Here is a 17,184-nt window from a genome sequence, read left to right as displayed (position 1 = left end):
TCAGTTCCTTTTCCGCTTTCTTATTTTGGCTTGTTTTAGATGTCATTTTAGACAGCAAGATGTTTGCAAGAAGTAAATCTGATAATTCTGCAGGCTTGATAATGTCTTGAAGTGAAGGAATGATGTGAAAAAGTTTATGGCCTTTGAAAAACTGTGCTCTCTTTTATGCATGCAGTTCGAAACTCCACATCTGGGAGTTGACAACCTAAATATTCCCTGGCGTGCTTCAAGGACCTGGAATGTATGATCCAATAAAGTGTACATGAAGGCATGGGTGAACCGAAGTCTCTTGAGAAGGAAGATAAGGGGATTGGGTTGGGGTGGGGTGGTTGAATGGGGAATGATCACAATTTAACAATCAAACCCATTTCATATACTTCTATATTTATTTGAGCTCCAAAAAGAACAGAGAGAAGAGCATGAAAAATCACACAAGTCATGCCAGCAAGCAAAAATCAAGAGCATACATGAAATACAGCCAAGATTGGACTCAATCAACTACGTTGCCGTTGCTAATTTGTCACCAAGGAGGCCTATTTATAGGTTTAAGGCTTTAGGATTCCAAAGGCAATAAAATAATAAGCGACTCCGTTAAGGGAAACAAAGTAGTATTAGCAGAAGAGCAATTACGTATTACTGTCTAAGGTTCCACAAAAAATGAACTAACAAGATAAACGTAAAAGTTTCGGTGACCGCGGGGCCTCCCCTCCCTTGTGGTGTGGTTTACTAGAAATGTCCCTCGGTGGGCTTTCATTGTTTTGTTGGCTTTCCTAAAAAGGCTGGCAACTAAGGATAGACCCTGTGCTTGGGGTATGGTAGTGTCTGCTGGTTGTGTGCTTTGCAATCAGGGCATGGAAATTCATGGACATCTTTTCTTTGATTGTAATTATGTGAAGAGTATTTGGTCTGACCTGTTGGGCAGGAATTTGGTTTTGCTTCGGCCAAACAGTTGGGATTATGAGCTTGCGTGGGCTATCAAGCATTGTAAAGTGAAAGGGTTCCGCTCTGCTATATACAAGCTGTCGTTGGCTGCAACTATTTACCACATTTGACTTGAGAGTAATGCTCGAGTGTTCACTCAGAAGTGTAGCGGCCGGATTTGGTTATGAAAGCTATTGTGGCCAAAATTAGAGATAGGGTCTGCTCATGGGGGAGAGTTCCTTACTCCTATAAGCATAACATGCTTTGTCGTAATCGTAAATGGTCTATTTCTCCTTGTACTTTAGTAGATTTTAGGGGTGGTTTAGCTGCGGCTTCTTTGTTGTTTTGCTTTGTTTGCAGTTATAAAACTTTAACTTATCCAAAAATAATAATTTATCCAAAAGGACTCCTAACCATTTAATGGAGCCATATAGGGGCAAAGCGGACAACTAAAACGGTCCAAGTGAGGGCCTACGTGCATGGATGGAGCCAGCAATTTCTGTTAATGGGGTAAAAAATACTTCTTCTATTTCCTAATCTAATATTTATTTATATTAAGAGGTTAATTATAAGGGAGGTATCCACTAATAAATATTCTAAGGCATCAACGTATTGCCTTTAGTTTAGTTGTTTTCACTAAACAAAACACCAAACACATTTTCTTCCTCCAAGATCCAAAGTAGTACAAAATGTTTTCTACGTACAGTTTCGTGGAAATAACTTGACTACAAAACAGTAACAAGAAATTGTTCACAACTTCTAGCTTAGAGGAAACGTCACCTAGCTAAGTTTGTGTATAATTAGCATCAAAGATTGATTATATTTTACAAATAAGGAATGACTGCCTCATTTATATTACTATCAACTCTCGAAAGGAAAAGAACTCATGTAATTTCTATGAATTTGAAGTAAATTGGGGCAATTTATCAAATTTTTGTGGGGTCAAAATAGAAGAAATTTGATTAAAAACTATCAAAGGTCTGTGTGGGAAATCAAAGTAAGTGGGGTCAAGTGACCCCATTTGTATCTGCATGCATGCCTCCGCCGTTGTTTCTATATTATTTTAGTAGATGTTTAGTAGAAGTTTCCATTTGTTTTAGTAAATGTTTTGAGCTTTTTAAGCTTACATACAAGTATACATACTGACATATAATTTTAATAATGCAAAATTCAAAGCAGTACGTGAAATTTAATTGATACAAGTATTGTACCAATAAAAAAAAGGTACCATTCGATAAGGTATTCAAAATCTTGTTTCTACATTGTTGTTGGCCTTCATCGTTCAACCTTTAATATTGCTAGCCACGCCGGAGAAGTTGTGTAAGATATATAAGGGGTTGACGTGTTGATCAAATTAGGCGTCATAGGATATGAAATGAAAAAGGTACAATCGAAGGGGCTAATTTGTGACTGAGATCATATTCTAGGACTTCTATGTAATTGCTGCAAATTTTCAATATATATATATATCCAATTTCCGAATTGTCACCCACCAGAATGAGAAGCAACCCAAACTCGTAAATCGGGTACACCTCTCTCTCTCTCTCTCTCTCTCTCTCTCTCTCGTCTATATTCTTCATTAATTCCTCAGCCATTAGAGGTGTATTAAATGTAACAAGTGGCTTTTGCTTGGTAATTACATGCGTACATGATCGATGTTTGCTGTGTGTGTCTCGCGCTCTACATCTAGTACTTGATGTATATGCATTAATTTCTGAGGTGAAGCGCAATATTAATTAATTGTTTTGGTTAGAAGCAGGAAAAATGGAAGTAGGTTGGGCTGTGAAGGCAATCATCGTCATCGTAATATCGTCCGTGCTGCTTCGTTGCGCCTCTGCGACGACTAACCACTCCGTTGGAGGTCCTACTGGTTGGGACCTTGCTTCCGACCTCCGGGCTTGGGCTGCTGCCACTACATTTTACGCTGGCGACAATCTAGGTTCTTTCTCTCTCTCTCTCTCTCTCTCTCTCTCTCTCTCTCTCTCTCTCTCTCTATAGTGTGTGTGTGTGTTGGTATACATACAGGCGAGGATAGACGAGAATATGTAACTGAATTTAAATACGTAACGATTTGTTTGTGATATTTTGTTTGTTTGTTTCCGTTGATCATCATAACTGAAAATGATTGGATTTGTTTGCGTATTCGATTTCGGGGATCATCATAAGATTCATAACTGAAAATGAGACTCTCTCTCTATAAATGGTGCAGTATTCAGTTACGGACCAACGCACGACGTGCTGGAAGTGAATGGAGCGGATTTCGCCAGGTGTCGAACGACTAACCCAATCAAAGCGTACAACGATGGAGAGACGGTGGTCCTACTGGAGGAAGGTGGGACCACCAGGTATTTCTTCTGCGGGCGAAGTCGTCACTGCGATATGGGCCTCAAACTTGAGGTGGAAGTCCTCCTTTCTCGGCCCGATAATGCTAATGGTACTACAAGGCCGCATACTCCTTCGCCTCCTCCATATTCAAGCAGCAGCCAATCTCCTGAATATCCCTATGATCATCCTCATCATCTTCCACTTTCACCGCCTGCAGTACCAATCGATGATAATCATCGTCACCATGAATATTCCAGTACGTCTGGATCTGATCAAGGTGGTCGTGTTTCTGATCCTCCTATCAAGTTACTCATTGGGATTAATGCCATCTGGCTCTCAGTTCATGCTCGAGGCCGCCGCTTCTTCTTTCTCCGCTGCACCTGCTGGTTACATGTCGTTGCTTCCGTACTAGCTGTCATCGTAATTGTCTTTTTCTAGCTAGTCATGAACTCGCTACTCTCTCTCTCTTTCTCTCCCTGTCGCCATGGATCAAATTCCACTTGTAATCGTCATGACTGGGTTTCTTGAATGAAAGATAAACGAAAGTGCAGTGTTCTCACTTCTCTAAGCAAAAGACTAGCTAGTTAAGATCCCTCGTGTGATAGCTCTTGGCTTGTTAGTAACAAGTTGTTACCCAAATTGAGACTATCCTATTTCATGATCCAAATTGTTAATCTTGTAGGTTTTGATGAGGCAAGGTTCATTCAAAAAATTAAGTTGATAAGCAATCGGTAAAAATTTGATTGAATTATATCTATCTTAAGAGAAATATACATTTGTCTTGTGAGAAATATAGTTCATTCGGACGGATACTCATGTCCAATGAAGTTAATTTTTTCATGGACCTTTTAATTCATATATGAGAAATGCTAGGTGCAAAAAAAATGGACAAAAAAATACCCTTAAAATATACATGAACGGCTCAAATGTACTGCACAGTGAATCTAAGCCTACATCTGAGCCGTTCATGTACACTTTAAAGGTATTTTCTTTGTCCCTAGCACTCCTCTTCATATATAGAACCTTGAAAATGAACTATTTGGATGGTCAAATTAACCCGTGATCAGTCTCATTTTAGCGACACGAGGAACTGTATAAGAGAGTATGTATCGCATGAGAGGATCTTGATTCAACTAAGTATTACCAATTAATGGTGTCCTAACAACATTTGTAAATATGTGAACCACTCGGGCGATTCCAAAAAAATAATTAGAATACGTGGGTCTGAGGCGCCACTGGAGCAGGTATTGTATGCTTCTGTTGATGCTTACTATTCGTTATTGATTAGGAAGGATTTGAGGGCTTGGGAGCCTCTAAATGACTAAATGATTAGGTTTCTTTTAAATATGTTCTCAGCGAAGAAGAAGATCGATGTACTGGTGGATACGCAGTTTACTAGTAGTAAATAGTTGAACCCACAATCATGGTTATATGGGTAATATGGATCTTTTGCATTGTTCATTAACGGCATCCTAAAATTGTGGGAAATTGAAACTTCAAAAAAGACGGAGGAGGGACATTGATTCAATTGGTAGATGGAGGGGGTTTGTTGATTTCGAGTGGTAGATGGAGTGATTTTTTTGAAATTCTCCCACTTATTAAGAGTAGAATACAAGTAATTAGTGAAAGAATAGGGCCATGAAACAAAAAATTAGATTAGGAAATTAATTATTGAGCAAAAAGAGTGGAAAATCAATTGAGGAAGTCCAAACCTTGCATACATTATTAGATTAGAAAATTAATTTTATTCAGTGTATCTAAACACTGAGATCAAACAACATTATTAGAAAATCAAACCAAATCATTCGGTTTGGATTGGTCTATTAGGACTGGATTCACGGTTTAACGGTTATTTTCTTCAGCCCTATTTTTATTTGTTGTATTAGATTTGAGTTTTGTGTTGATATTTAATGGTGATATTTATGGTGGTTTGACTTAATATCCATAACAAACTTGTGGTAATGCATCCATAAACTTGTTAAAAAAGAAGAAGAAGAAGAATTCTTTATCTAATAACATTCATTTAAGTAGTTTGGAATTACAGTTTCTATAAAGTATTATAGTGAATGTTGATAACATGTCAAAAATTGACTATAATCTCCAATTTTGGTGCACGAGGCTTTTGATCATAACTATAACTATATTACTAATAACTAATATATAGTAATAACCATAAAACAACTTGGGTAGTAAAAAGAACTTTCACGGGCAAGCAAGTAATTTGACAACTACTCCAATCATATCCGCCCACACCGGACGTGGGGGGCTGCTGTCCCCGAAGGGACAGCAGCGTGCTGCTGCCCCAATTTTGGGGCCCATCCCGGTCTCGCTCCGATAATCTGAATCGTTCACTTTGTAGAGCTCGTCGAGTAGAACAATTATGCAAAAAATCAGCTTAATTGGATATCATTAAGTACCTGATCGGAGCCCATATAACTCCTAGTTCATGGGTTACAGTGGATTTGATCCAGTGTTTCGGATCCATTCTTTTTAAGATAAAAAGGTTCCGATCAAGTACTTAATGATATCCAATTAAGCTGATTTTTTACATAGTTGTTCTACTCGACGAGCTCTAAGAAGTGAACGTTTCCGATCATTGAATTGAGATAGGAGTGGGCCCCGAATTCGGGAACAGCAGCGCGCTGTTGCCCCTAGGGGACAGCAGCCCCCTCCCTCCGCCCACACCCACTACCAACCACACCAATGATTATTTATCATTCTGTCTTAACTAAGAGATTGACTTATTCACATAGGACCATGATTTCCTTACTTATGAAGCCGTGCGATTTCAGCCATCCATTTTGGCTTTAGATTGTCCTCAGAAATTTTTTATTTAAATCCGTACCGGCCAAATTAAGCCAAAACAACTACGCGCGATTCGCCTCCGTAAATAACTATTCACAAAAAGCTCTATTAAACAGATATTCTCCGTAACTAATCTACCATTCTACCATATTTTCTTCTTATCCCCTTGCTTAGTTAATCCTCCAAAACTCGAGTACTACTCCCTCCGTCCCTAAACAAGTGTCCGACGCGCAAAATTAGGCTTTAAAAAAGAAGCATTTGTTTCATTAAAAAAATTAATTTTTTTCATGAATCAATAGATAGCAATGAGTTCTATTAAATTGTGAAAAAAATTAAATTTTTTAAAAAAAAATATGCATGTTTTGTAAAGCCTAATTTTGCACGTCAAACACTTATTTAGGGACAGATGGAGTAGTTGTTTATACCCGTTATTTGCAAAATCTGTTAGGCCCCGTGAGGGATTGCCACATGGTAGTATGGCCCATTTAATTATGGAAGTGACCCGAGTTTGTCGGGTCAGGTTTTGGGTAGATCAGTTGTTATCTGTTTTAGTTGATCATAATTTTTTTTACTTTTTCAATTCATCTCGACAAGACGAAATAATAATTCACAAAGAGGTACGCAAAACTAAAAAATGCAAAAAAAATTAAATTAAATAAGAACAAAATTCAAAAAGCCCTAAGCTTTTAGAGAAATAAGGTGAAGTTGTGCAAAAAACTCGCCTACTCACTACCAAACCAACTCAATTGATGATCCTGAATTCCAAACAAAAAATCAGTAGATTAGGTCAAGCACTTATAGTTATTCGATTAAACTGATCTTTTTAGGATTTTTAAAAAAATATTCTAAAATTAATGAACGATTCAAATTATTTGTACAAAATCCGAAAGTGAACCACGCCCGCTGTGCATCTATGGCTGGCACCCTAGACGGATTCGTCTCTTTTGGCATCATGTCATCCACAGTTTCAAGTTTTCTTGGCTCTGTTCAGTTGCCAGGAATATTGTACGGGAAAGTTATTCTCAGGAAAAGTCAAGTAAAGTGAAGTAAAGGAAAAAGAAAATTATTTTTCTGTAAGTGTTCATTTGACAAAAGAATTTTGCAAGAATAATTAAGGTTTAGTTGTTCATTTGTCAGGAAAAAAAAACTTTCGGGAAAATTTTGTGAGTGTTCACTCATTTTCCTTTTCCCACGACGCAAAATCCTGTGTTTTTTGCAGGATCACTTTTGCAGGAAAGTAATTCCTGCAGGAAAACTTAAAAACATGTTTCTCATTACTTTCCTGCCAACTGAACACTACAAAAATCATGAAAAAGTTGATTTTCCCATCCTTTTTTGTACTTTCCTGGCAACTGAACGGAGCCTAAGATGCGTGTGTGCCGCCTCTAGTGGTACGATACTATCCTTTTTCAATTCTTAAAGGACCTAGACGATGCTATTCAAGTCAATTCCGGGCACTACTTGGGTCAATTATGGCCCTTCTTGGGTTTGTTTTGATGATTGAAACTAAACGGTTTTTGTCTAGTGTTGGAAATATTTTTCTGAATAGATTTTTCTTAAGATAAAAGTATTTTGAATTTATATTAACATGAATTTTTATGTTATCTAATATTTCTTCCGTCCCAATTTGTTGGTCCTCTTTAAAAGTGCGTGTCATTTTTTAATTAATTATATATCTTACAATTTATAATATTTTAGGTGATTTTAAAATTTTTGTATTAAAGAGCTCATTAAGATCTATCAAATAAAATTTATGTTCGATATAAAAAATATTATAAATTAAAGATATATCCAATTTTTTGAGACTTAAAAAAACGAAAAGAGAATAAAAATTTTGGAAGGGAGGGGGCACTATTCACAAGAAGGTCTAAAATATTAGAACATCCGCAATGGGAATAATCAAAATCGATAATCAAAATGTACCACGTCAGCATTTGATTATCCATTTAGTTCATAATCAAACCAAACAAACTTGATCTCCACATTGGTTATTTTTGTATCCCTATAAAAAAAAAAACCCCCACAATACGCAATGCATTTATATCCAATTGCAAACGAGTTCCAATCACGCACCCGACCATACCAAATTATTCGTCTCGATGAAACGATTCTAATGTGAAGTGTTTTTTAATTTTTTAGTTTTGAATTTGGTTATTGGGTTTGGTTATTGAGTTTTGATTATTGGTAAAAGTTGTTAAGTTTGGTTATTCAAAGGTCAAAATTTAATGAGTGGCTAAAAAATTGCTAAGTTTGGTTATTACAATATGAGCACTTTTTTAAACAAACATTGCTATCTTTAGCAATTTTTTAATTTTGATTATTACATTGTGGATGCTCTTGACGGGATCATCTCATGGACCCGGGAAGGTTCATGGGAAAACAAGAAAATGGCCCCCATTTGATCGTCCAGTCACTCCGAAAATGGAACAGAGATATTCTGTTCCAGGTCGGTTAAAAGTCCAGGTCTGACTGGTGACATACGTATCTCTTACCAATTACCATCTCTCTCTCAATCTGACTATTCGAGAGTTTACTCGCGTCGACCACGAGCCCTAGAAATTTGATATTGACCTGAAATCTTTCCTGCTTATAAAATATTTTCCAATGCCTGAATTTCGGATCTCACGAGGATCGTCGAAAATTGTTGAAAACCAGGTCAGTTCTTCATTAACATCTCAAATTGTGCAATTAGGATATGTTTGTTTGTGTATTCGCATGTCCATGTTCCACATTTCTGCCTCTGGACCTCGTGGACTCTTGTGTCTGTCCAAGAATCTGATGAGAATTCGGATAACTGTTGATTAATATGGATGCCGACAATTGGAGTGCTTGGTGGCTTAGATAGTCCACGGATATTTGCCGACAATTTCTTATATCCACGTCAATCAAGAAGATTGCAAAACCATGCTAGGTGTTTACTACGGTTATCAAAGTTGTATGCTAGTTTTGGGTACCTATTAAATTTTAGAATCAGGCCTCTTGTATAAGATGCGTTACAACAATTAACATGCCTTTGCTTCCATATAAGAAATCTTTTTGGATGACTTCTATCATGTTTTAGTTTACTTATTTTTATTTCTGTTGAAAATGCTAATGAAAAATTACCAGGTTTCAGAACATAGTTTACTTTGGGAGAGCTAGTTGTCTTAGGGTAATATTGTTAGAGAATAGCCCCACATTGCTTGGGTATGGAATGTGAGATCACTTAATAATACGATGACCTCCCCGCTCATTGCCAATTGGTTTTTGGATTGGATATAAAGATTCTACATGGTATCTGAACGGGCCCATTCCATTGCAAATTAGAATTGAAATATTCCAAACCCCACGTTGATAGAACCAAAAATGGCTACACAAAGATAAGCTCCAAAAGAAAAAGTGGCTACACGTGAAAAACCTAAATGCAATTGCACGTGAGGGGTGTTAGGGCATAGTCTCACATTACTCGTTTGGAATGAAAGATCATTTAATTACATTAAGGAGTAAAATTACATTAAGGAGTAAGGACCCCTCCACTTGTTGCCAATTGATTATGGGTTGGATATAAAGTTTCCACAAATACAACAATCTTATTATCCTTGGGAGTTTTAACCCTCTACAATTTCAGTGTCATCTTGTTTTCCCCTGCTTCTATGTATATTACTAATATTAGAAAATGCCCCCTTCGTCTTTTTCACCAACTTTCTATTAATGAACCGTCACACAGAAAAGCACACACATGTTTTATGTGATGATGCATACTCCTTTTGTTTTATAGTGGAAAGATAGGAGAAGATTGGTTTTCCAAAAGACAAAATTGGTGAAAGCCTTAAAGAGGCAGAATCAACCATTTCTATGTTAATTTCTGCTCATAGAACAGGCTGACCCCATTCACAACTGATATAAATAACTTTGTGGATAAGAACTAAAAAGTTGGGTTTGAGCACACGGTTGATCATTCATGTGTTTTGTCGGAGTATTAGTTTTTGGAATGCAGGGGATCCATTTTGAGATCCAATTGTAATAGTGAATCTCATTGAAATACAAAGTTGAAACATAATAATGGAGTAGCTTTTCATCACTATTCTTTCGCTAGTTATATGTATAAGTAGTTGAATTGAGACAAATTCTCCAATGTGCTTGGTGGATCGTACAATTGCACTTTTATCTTGTTAAGTTTTAGATATTGCTGGACGCTACTGGGTGAAAATGTTGTGATTCCTGAATAAATGCATCCAACCCAACACTGTTAGGCAAAGTTTTGTTTCTTTGTAGCAAGATCCTTCTAAAATGGGTGCGCTCCCTAGACGGGAGCTCAAATCGGCGCTCCCAAGATTGAAGCTTGACGGTTGCTTGCTCTCCCCTCAAGATGGGAGCTCGTTTCTAACTAAGATGGGAGCTTATCGGGCAGTTAAGGCAGTTATTCTCTTACTTTTAAGAGACTTATGCCATTGTGGAAATAAGAATATGAGAATCATATTAGCCAGGAAGTTTTTTGCAAATTGAGAATATATAACTCCCAATAATTACACTTTAAGATCGGAAAAATTTTCAGTAAGTATCACTTTTGCAATATTTTTTATACATGTTTTTATATAATCTGTATATGCTCCTTAGGCGCTCCCAACCTTAGGAGCTTCTAGGTGCCTCTGCTTCGTGCTACTAAGCTTTGTTGAGTAGGTTGATGTCGGTGGGCAATTGTGTGGTAATGTAATTTTTGCTCACTCACTCCTTTAGGATGTTGAAAGGTAGATCAAAGGCGTTTGAGAGGATGGTTAAGTTGTAATTTTCAACTTGTACGGATTTCAAACTATATTTATGGGTAGAGATATGAATGTCTTAAAATGCTAAGGCCTAACAGTATGTCGGATCGTACATCGCCTAGTTTATCGTGCATCATTGGACGGGTAGTATGAATTTCTATTTATGATTTACCAGATGGTCCAGATTACAGAAATTTCTATTGCCTAATTGGTACAAGTTTGTTCTATTTTGCAGGATTCTTAGTTTGTGCTGAAATGGTCAGTAGAAATCGTAAGTTTGGCAATGAATCTCGCACTTTAATACTAATTTATCAGTTTTCACGATGCAATTAGTAACGAATGAGAGGCGGTTAGAAGATAGTTCAGAGACAGAGCCCATTTTGTGTCAGTCTAATACATTGCAAAGATCTGAAGAATCTTCACCTTCATCTGCATCTTCATTTGAGATAAGAACTGTGCCCAGAGATTGTACTGTTTCTGCTGATGATGCACATTGCGTTGATGTGGATGAAAATTGCAACCTGGTGAATGCAGACCAATCGCAATGTCGTATTTGCCTTGATAGTGGAGGTCTGTACTTCCAATCAAGCTCAGCATATCTTTAATTCTTTCAGTTGTAAGTCATGCTTTTATTCACCTTATTTGATGAAAACAAGATGTTTGGAAGCAGGTCTTGTAAACATTTATATTTCCTGGGGCTCTGAAAGATCTTGTACCCATGTTCTTTAGAAAAATCTATTTAAGAATTGGCCTTCTCATTCGCAGGGGAAGACTTGATTGCACCATGCCATTGCAAAGGCACACAGAAGTATGTCCACAGATCATGTCTTGATAATTGGAGGTCAACAAAGGTTAAGTGCTTGTCTTCTATTCTCAGTTCTGATACTTGACTGATTTATTGGTGTTTTGGTAATGCTATGGGAAGTATTCTATTATAGAAAATGAGGTTAATCCCTCAGCAATGTTCACCCTTCTGGTCCAATGCCACAACTTTTTAAAGTCTTCATTGTTTACCAAGCTGGTAGTTGGACACATGTATTAATATGTTGGGCATAGCGGATATGCATTTTACTTAATATTTAAACCTTTTTTTTTATGTCAGGAGGGATTTGCTTTTGCTCACTGTACAGAGTGCAGGGCAGTGTTCGTATTGCGTGCAAATGTTCCTCCTGATCGCTGGTGGTCGAGACTGAAATTTCAGTTCCTTGTTGCAAGGGACCATGCATTTATTTTTGTTATTGTTCAGCTGGTACGGGCATTCAATTTTCCATGTAGTTGTTTTCATGCTGGTATTCTCAGCCCTCATCAATGTTGTGAATAAGTTGGGTGAATGAAATAAAAGGCCACGAACCCTTCTTGTGAACCTCCCCTCCTCTTCTTCCCTGACCCCATTCCCTCCGAGGGTAGGAGCCGTTGGTTGTGCATATTATTTGGTAGAAGGGTAGTCAGTCCACTTTTAGTGTGGTGGATATGTAGTCTCCCTGCTTTCCATAGATGGATTTGTAGGTAAAGTACCACACATAGGGCTGCAAACGAACAAAGCCGCTCGCGAGCAACTTGAGACTCGGCTCGTTCGAACTTGGCTCGTAATATAAACGAACGAGCTCAAGCCACTTGATGCTCAGCTCGTATGAGCTCGCGAGCTAACATGTATGGAGTATATATCCCCATACATATGTGTAGATAAACTTTTGGGTTAGACTTACCACGTGGCACGTAGCTTAGGCAGCCACGCACAAAGGTTTAGGCAGCCACACGTATCTTACTGCATAGTTTTATAGGGGAGGAGTGCTTATCCTTGCACATCTTTTACCGATGAGGGACTTGTCTTGAGGAAGGCTTTACATTGTGAGGGGAAAAAAATTAGTCCCACATAGGAAGTTTAGGAGAACTCACAACTCCTGTACCAGTATAAACATAGAATCCAGCTCCCTTTCCTCTGCACGTGATGCGCAAGGGCTTCTCCAGCTTTCGCGAGCCACACAAGCCGAGCTCAAGCTTTTAGATATCTTTGCGAGCCGAGCTCGAGCCTATTTATCCAAGCTCAATTCGAGCTCGAGCCCAGGAAAAATAAGGCGAGCCGAGTTCAAGTATGGTAAAGCTCGGCTTGGCTCATTTGTAGCCCTAACCACACGTAGGTGATCTGCCCAACTAGATGCACAACTTATGCAACTAGCTGATCGAAACCTCTTTTTTTCTTTGCATGCATTAATTGTTACACTTGTGCAAATTTAAGGGGGTTAGTTGTTTTGGTAATATACTACAAGGGATTTTGGAGGGCTATGGAGAAGAAGAGGAGTAATTGACTAGTAATTTCGATCTGCTTAGTTTTATTTGGTTTTGAATTTTGAACAATGAACTTGGTAATGGACTAGTTGCTTTCTACTCATTGGTTTCATTTGGTTTGAACTATGAACATGAACTTTGCATTATGGATTGACTAGTTGTTTGGTAGTACTTAGTTTCCATATCACTCTATAGTATATATCAAAAAGTTTGATTTTGATGGATGGATAGATGGATGAATGTTTAATGTTTTAATTTTGGATGTTATGTAATGTTTTGTTCCACTTATTCAAAACTTGGAAAGGGGTGGAGAATATTTGGAGAAAAAAAACCCCGACTAATCTGTAGGCGCTGATTAACCCGATTAATCGGCCTAGGCGGCAAGCGGTGCCAGGCTGTCCAACTAGCACCTAACAATTTTGAGAACAATGCAATGATTATAGAGATATTAAATTGATGAGCCATACAACGAAATTGCGGTTAAGAGTTGTTGAGTATCGCCTAAGAATGATACAATGGTATTGGAAAGGCAGCTTGGGTTTATGCAGGGTAGAACAACTATGGAAGCAATTTACTTGCGACAGAGATTAGTCGAAAGCAAAAAGTATAGAGAGAAAAAAGACCTTGACATGGTTTTCATAGTCTTCGAAAAAGCATATGATCAGGTGCCTTGGAGACGTTATATGGTGGGTCTTGGAGAGAAAGGGTGTGACAAAAGGGTATATTGATATGGTTAAGGATATGGAGGTGTTGCCACTTGCCACTACTACTAGATCTCCAGTAGGAAAAACAAGCGAATTCGCAATCACATTAGGATACACCAAAGGTCCGCTTTAAGCCTTTCCCTCTTTGCCTTAGTATATGTAGGATGTATCCCATAGTGCAAGTTGTTTGCGGATGATATTGTATTAGTAGATGAAATTGCAAAATGGTGTTCATGCTAAATTAGAGACTTGGAGAGAAGGATTAGAGTTAAAACTTAAAGTTGGATTAGTAAAAGAGTAAAAAAAGAGGACTTGGAATATAGGTTTAGCGGTAGTTAAAGTGCTAGTGTTAACAGAGTGACCTCCAAAATCATGAATTATTAAGAAGCGAACATTTTAAGTACTTTGGCTCAATTGTTAAGGATGGAGAGATTGGGGTTGATGTAACACAGAGTTCAAGTTGGATGGATAGAGTGACAGAATGTTTCAGGAGTGTTTTACGACTGCAAGATACCCACAAAGTTGGCGATTGCAAGATACCCACAAAATTGGCGACTGCAAGATACCCACAAAGTTGGGGGGAAATTCTCCTGTACTACAATAAGGCCTGTGATGTTATACGGCAAGGAGTGTTGAGCTGCTAAGAAACAACATGCGAGTAAGATGAGTGTAACTGAAATGAGGATGATGAGATGGATGAGTGGTAAGACTTTGCGATATGGAATTAGAAATGAGAACATTTGCACAATGGTAGGGGTAAAACTGATAGAAGATAAGATTGGAGAAAATAGATTAAGATGGTTGGACATATCAGTCGTAGATTGACCAATGTGGTAGTTGGGAGAAGTGATATGAGGTTGAGGGAGACAAGGTGAGGGGTAGACCAAAATTGCCATTAGAGGCGGTAGTTTGAAAGGATGTAGGTTTTGTTGATATCATAGAACGCGATGCCCTTGACAAAGCTCAATGGCAAAAACAGAATCATGTAGAACCCCAATTGATTGGGACTTAAGGCACTGTTTGGTTTGATTCTTTGTCAGTTAGTTCACGTACAGTTATATCTCTTGACTTATTTGCTTGGTAAAATTTGTTTTGTGTGGATTTTACCTAGTTTTGTATGTTGGGTTTCTTGACTTACGATGATTAGAGAAGTTGGTAATCTAGGTTATCTAGTAGTTGGACCAATGACTCACTTTGCATCATAACTTGGGGTCAAGTACTGCAAGGGGTCTTTCGTTAACTGTTGCTAGTCTTCGTTCTCGTCAGCTTGCTAAATGTATTCATCAGCTAGCAGTTGAATGGCACCTTGACGTAGCATGCAGAGTACAGTGATGCAATGTGATGGAGTTTTCATTAATACTAAAGTTGGAATTCTAGTATTTTAATCTGGTATTCACTATTATGCCCTCTTGTGTTTTGTATTCTCATTGATCTTCCTTAATCGACAGCATTATTTCTTTCACTTACTGTGGCCATTCCTTGCTGTATTTCTGTACTACATTTCACCAGCTGCAATATTATGCTTAAATCAAGATGATGCAAGGAACAATCCTTTCGGCATGGCAAATCTACTTTTCTTGCATTAAAGTTTTTTAAAAATAAGAAATAAAAGATTTGAAAATGTAGTAACTATACTTTCCAAAAAAGAGAAAAGAGGATGTAGTAAGTGGTAAGAAAGTCAGATATGCAAGTATGCATCATATGTACGCTATATGTGGAGTTCCATCTTTCATTTTTGTTTGTTGAATTTTATGTAGTATTTTGAACTAATCTTTCGTGTCGAATATGGATAGCACATTTAAATACCTTGAATTGTAACATTATGCCAAAGCCTCATGTATCACAACATAGATCTGCTGATGATGATACTTGTAACATGTTTTCCACTTTTCCTTAACAATTGGTAGTTGCCAATGAATCTGATTGATTGGATGGTGTCGTACGTTTTTTTATGATAATCATGCCCAGCCTCATGTTGAAAGCATGTCCTTTGCGTTCTTAACTAGTAACTGAATTTTCAATAGATTGTAGCGTTCTTAGGTGTGCTGGTCTACAAGTTTTATGGAGAGGAACTAAGAGAGATGTTTGGTTACGAGGAACACCCATATGGGTTTTACACAATGGCCGGTAAGCTTATTGTATTTGCGAAACTATTATTTATACATCTGTTAATCCTTTGCAGAGGAGCAGTAGTCTTGTTGTCAGGACCTTGTTTATTTCTCTATCTGATATCAAATCTTTTAAGATTACGCATTTGATTCCATCTGCCAATTTTTTGTGTTGAATGCAGTTTTGGCAATCGTTTTGGTGGGGTTGCTGTATGGCTTCTTTATAGCAATAATATGTGGACAAAGGATCAATGAACGCCACTACCATGTTCTGGCAAAACAAGAACTGACTAAGGTTTAGTAACTCAACCCTTTACCACATCCCAAAAGTTTGTTGAAGTAAGAATCCGTAGTCTCTGACTTGAATTGCCCTTCAACTGGAATTCTCCAGATATTGTATTAAAACATACAAAGAGATTGTTCATGTTCTAAACAATATGGAGAGTATCCTTTTGAACATCAATGGAAAAGTATAGGTTAAATTATCGATGATAGCTGAGATTTCAAGTGTTCATTCCTGATGCTGTCACAAAATTAATAAGATCAATGAAAATTCTCTACTGATTTATTTCTGACCTTTTGATGTTAGGAGTACGTAGTAGAAGACCGAGAAGCTAATGAGGATATTCCAGAACTTGATCCCAGCCATGTCACGGAGCTAAGAATGTTGGGCCTCTTTTAGGCTGAAATTTTGTGGCTTCCATTGATATTGGTGCATGCCAATGTTCTCATCCTTCTTCCATTTTCGGAGATCTCTAAGCAGCATATGCGCATATATGCTCCATAAATTTTGTTACTTCTTCCTGTCACGCTAAAACTAGCCTTTATCAGGGTCTGCCTTTTTGTGGCTGGTGATGGTGTATTTGCAGCTTTGACATTGAGAGACTTGACGCGGAAGATGCAAATTGGTGATTCTGTCGGCTAAAGAAGTTTACACCCAATCTAGCTGAGTTACTACATTTTACCTAACCACGCGAGCCATATCAACACGGCAATATCTTGTGTTGTCACCGAGCAAAAAAAAATTATCTTGTGTTTGTATTCTTTGGTTTGGATGGTAAGGATATACATACCTGTTGTGCAATTAAACCACAATAGAGTGTGATTACAGTAAATATAGGATCGATTGTTGGTTTGTGGTAGTTTTTTCCATATGGATATTAACTTGTCTTTGCTATCTTCCCATGCAAGACAATATTTAGAGAAACAATTCCATTGCTTAAATTTACAATGCCCAACTCGCAAGATGACAAAAGGAAAAAAGAAAAAGGCATCTTGGGAATTTTAATGTTA

General features: G+C 37.7%; 3 protein-coding genes across 7 annotated transcripts in view; all 3 read left to right on the top strand.

Annotated features, from left to right (window-relative positions):
* The window catches only part of LOC131311661 (uncharacterized membrane protein At1g16860-like), a 58,348-nt gene that overhangs the window by 24,640 nt on the left and 16,524 nt on the right, over positions 1–17,184 (top strand). The gene's annotated exons all lie outside the window — the stretch shown is intronic.
* LOC131311665 (uclacyanin 1-like) lies at positions 2,323–3,815 on the top strand. 3 transcript variants are annotated; one of them, XM_058339202.1, is made up of 3 exons: positions 2,323–2,447; positions 2,678–2,860; positions 3,131–3,815. In XM_058339202.1, the coding sequence occupies exons 2-3, from the start codon at positions 2,686–2,688 to the stop codon at positions 3,682–3,684; spliced, it is 729 nt and encodes a 242-aa protein (XP_058195185.1). In that variant the 5' UTR covers positions 2,323–2,447; positions 2,678–2,685; the 3' UTR covers positions 3,685–3,815. The 3 variants fall into 3 exon arrangements, with proteins under 3 accessions (XP_058195185.1, XP_058195186.1, XP_058195187.1); XM_058339203.1 differs by having other exon boundaries at positions 2,414–2,447; positions 2,681–2,860; XM_058339204.1 differs by lacking the exon at positions 2,323–2,447 and having other exon boundaries at positions 2,536–2,860.
* On the top strand, positions 8,451–17,026 carry LOC131311663 (uncharacterized). 3 transcript variants are annotated; one of them, XM_058339199.1, is made up of 7 exons: positions 8,456–8,706; positions 11,029–11,363; positions 11,559–11,644; positions 11,896–12,042; positions 15,808–15,910; positions 16,074–16,186; positions 16,481–17,026. In XM_058339199.1, exons 2-7 carry the CDS (start codon positions 11,117–11,119, stop codon positions 16,571–16,573), a joined length of 789 nt encoding a protein of 262 aa, XP_058195182.1. In that variant the 5' UTR covers positions 8,456–8,706; positions 11,029–11,116; the 3' UTR covers positions 16,574–17,026. The 3 variants fall into 3 exon arrangements, with proteins under 3 accessions (XP_058195184.1, XP_058195182.1, XP_058195183.1); XM_058339200.1 differs by lacking the exon at positions 8,456–8,706 and adding an exon at positions 10,768–10,937; XM_058339201.1 differs by lacking the exon at positions 11,896–12,042 and having other exon boundaries at positions 8,451–8,706.

The sequence above is a fragment of the Rhododendron vialii genome, chromosome 12a, assembly GCF_030253575.1.
Source record: "Rhododendron vialii isolate Sample 1 chromosome 12a, ASM3025357v1".
Taxonomy (NCBI): domain Eukaryota; kingdom Viridiplantae; phylum Streptophyta; class Magnoliopsida; order Ericales; family Ericaceae; genus Rhododendron; species Rhododendron vialii.
This window is presented reverse-complemented; position numbering and strand designations above follow the sequence as displayed.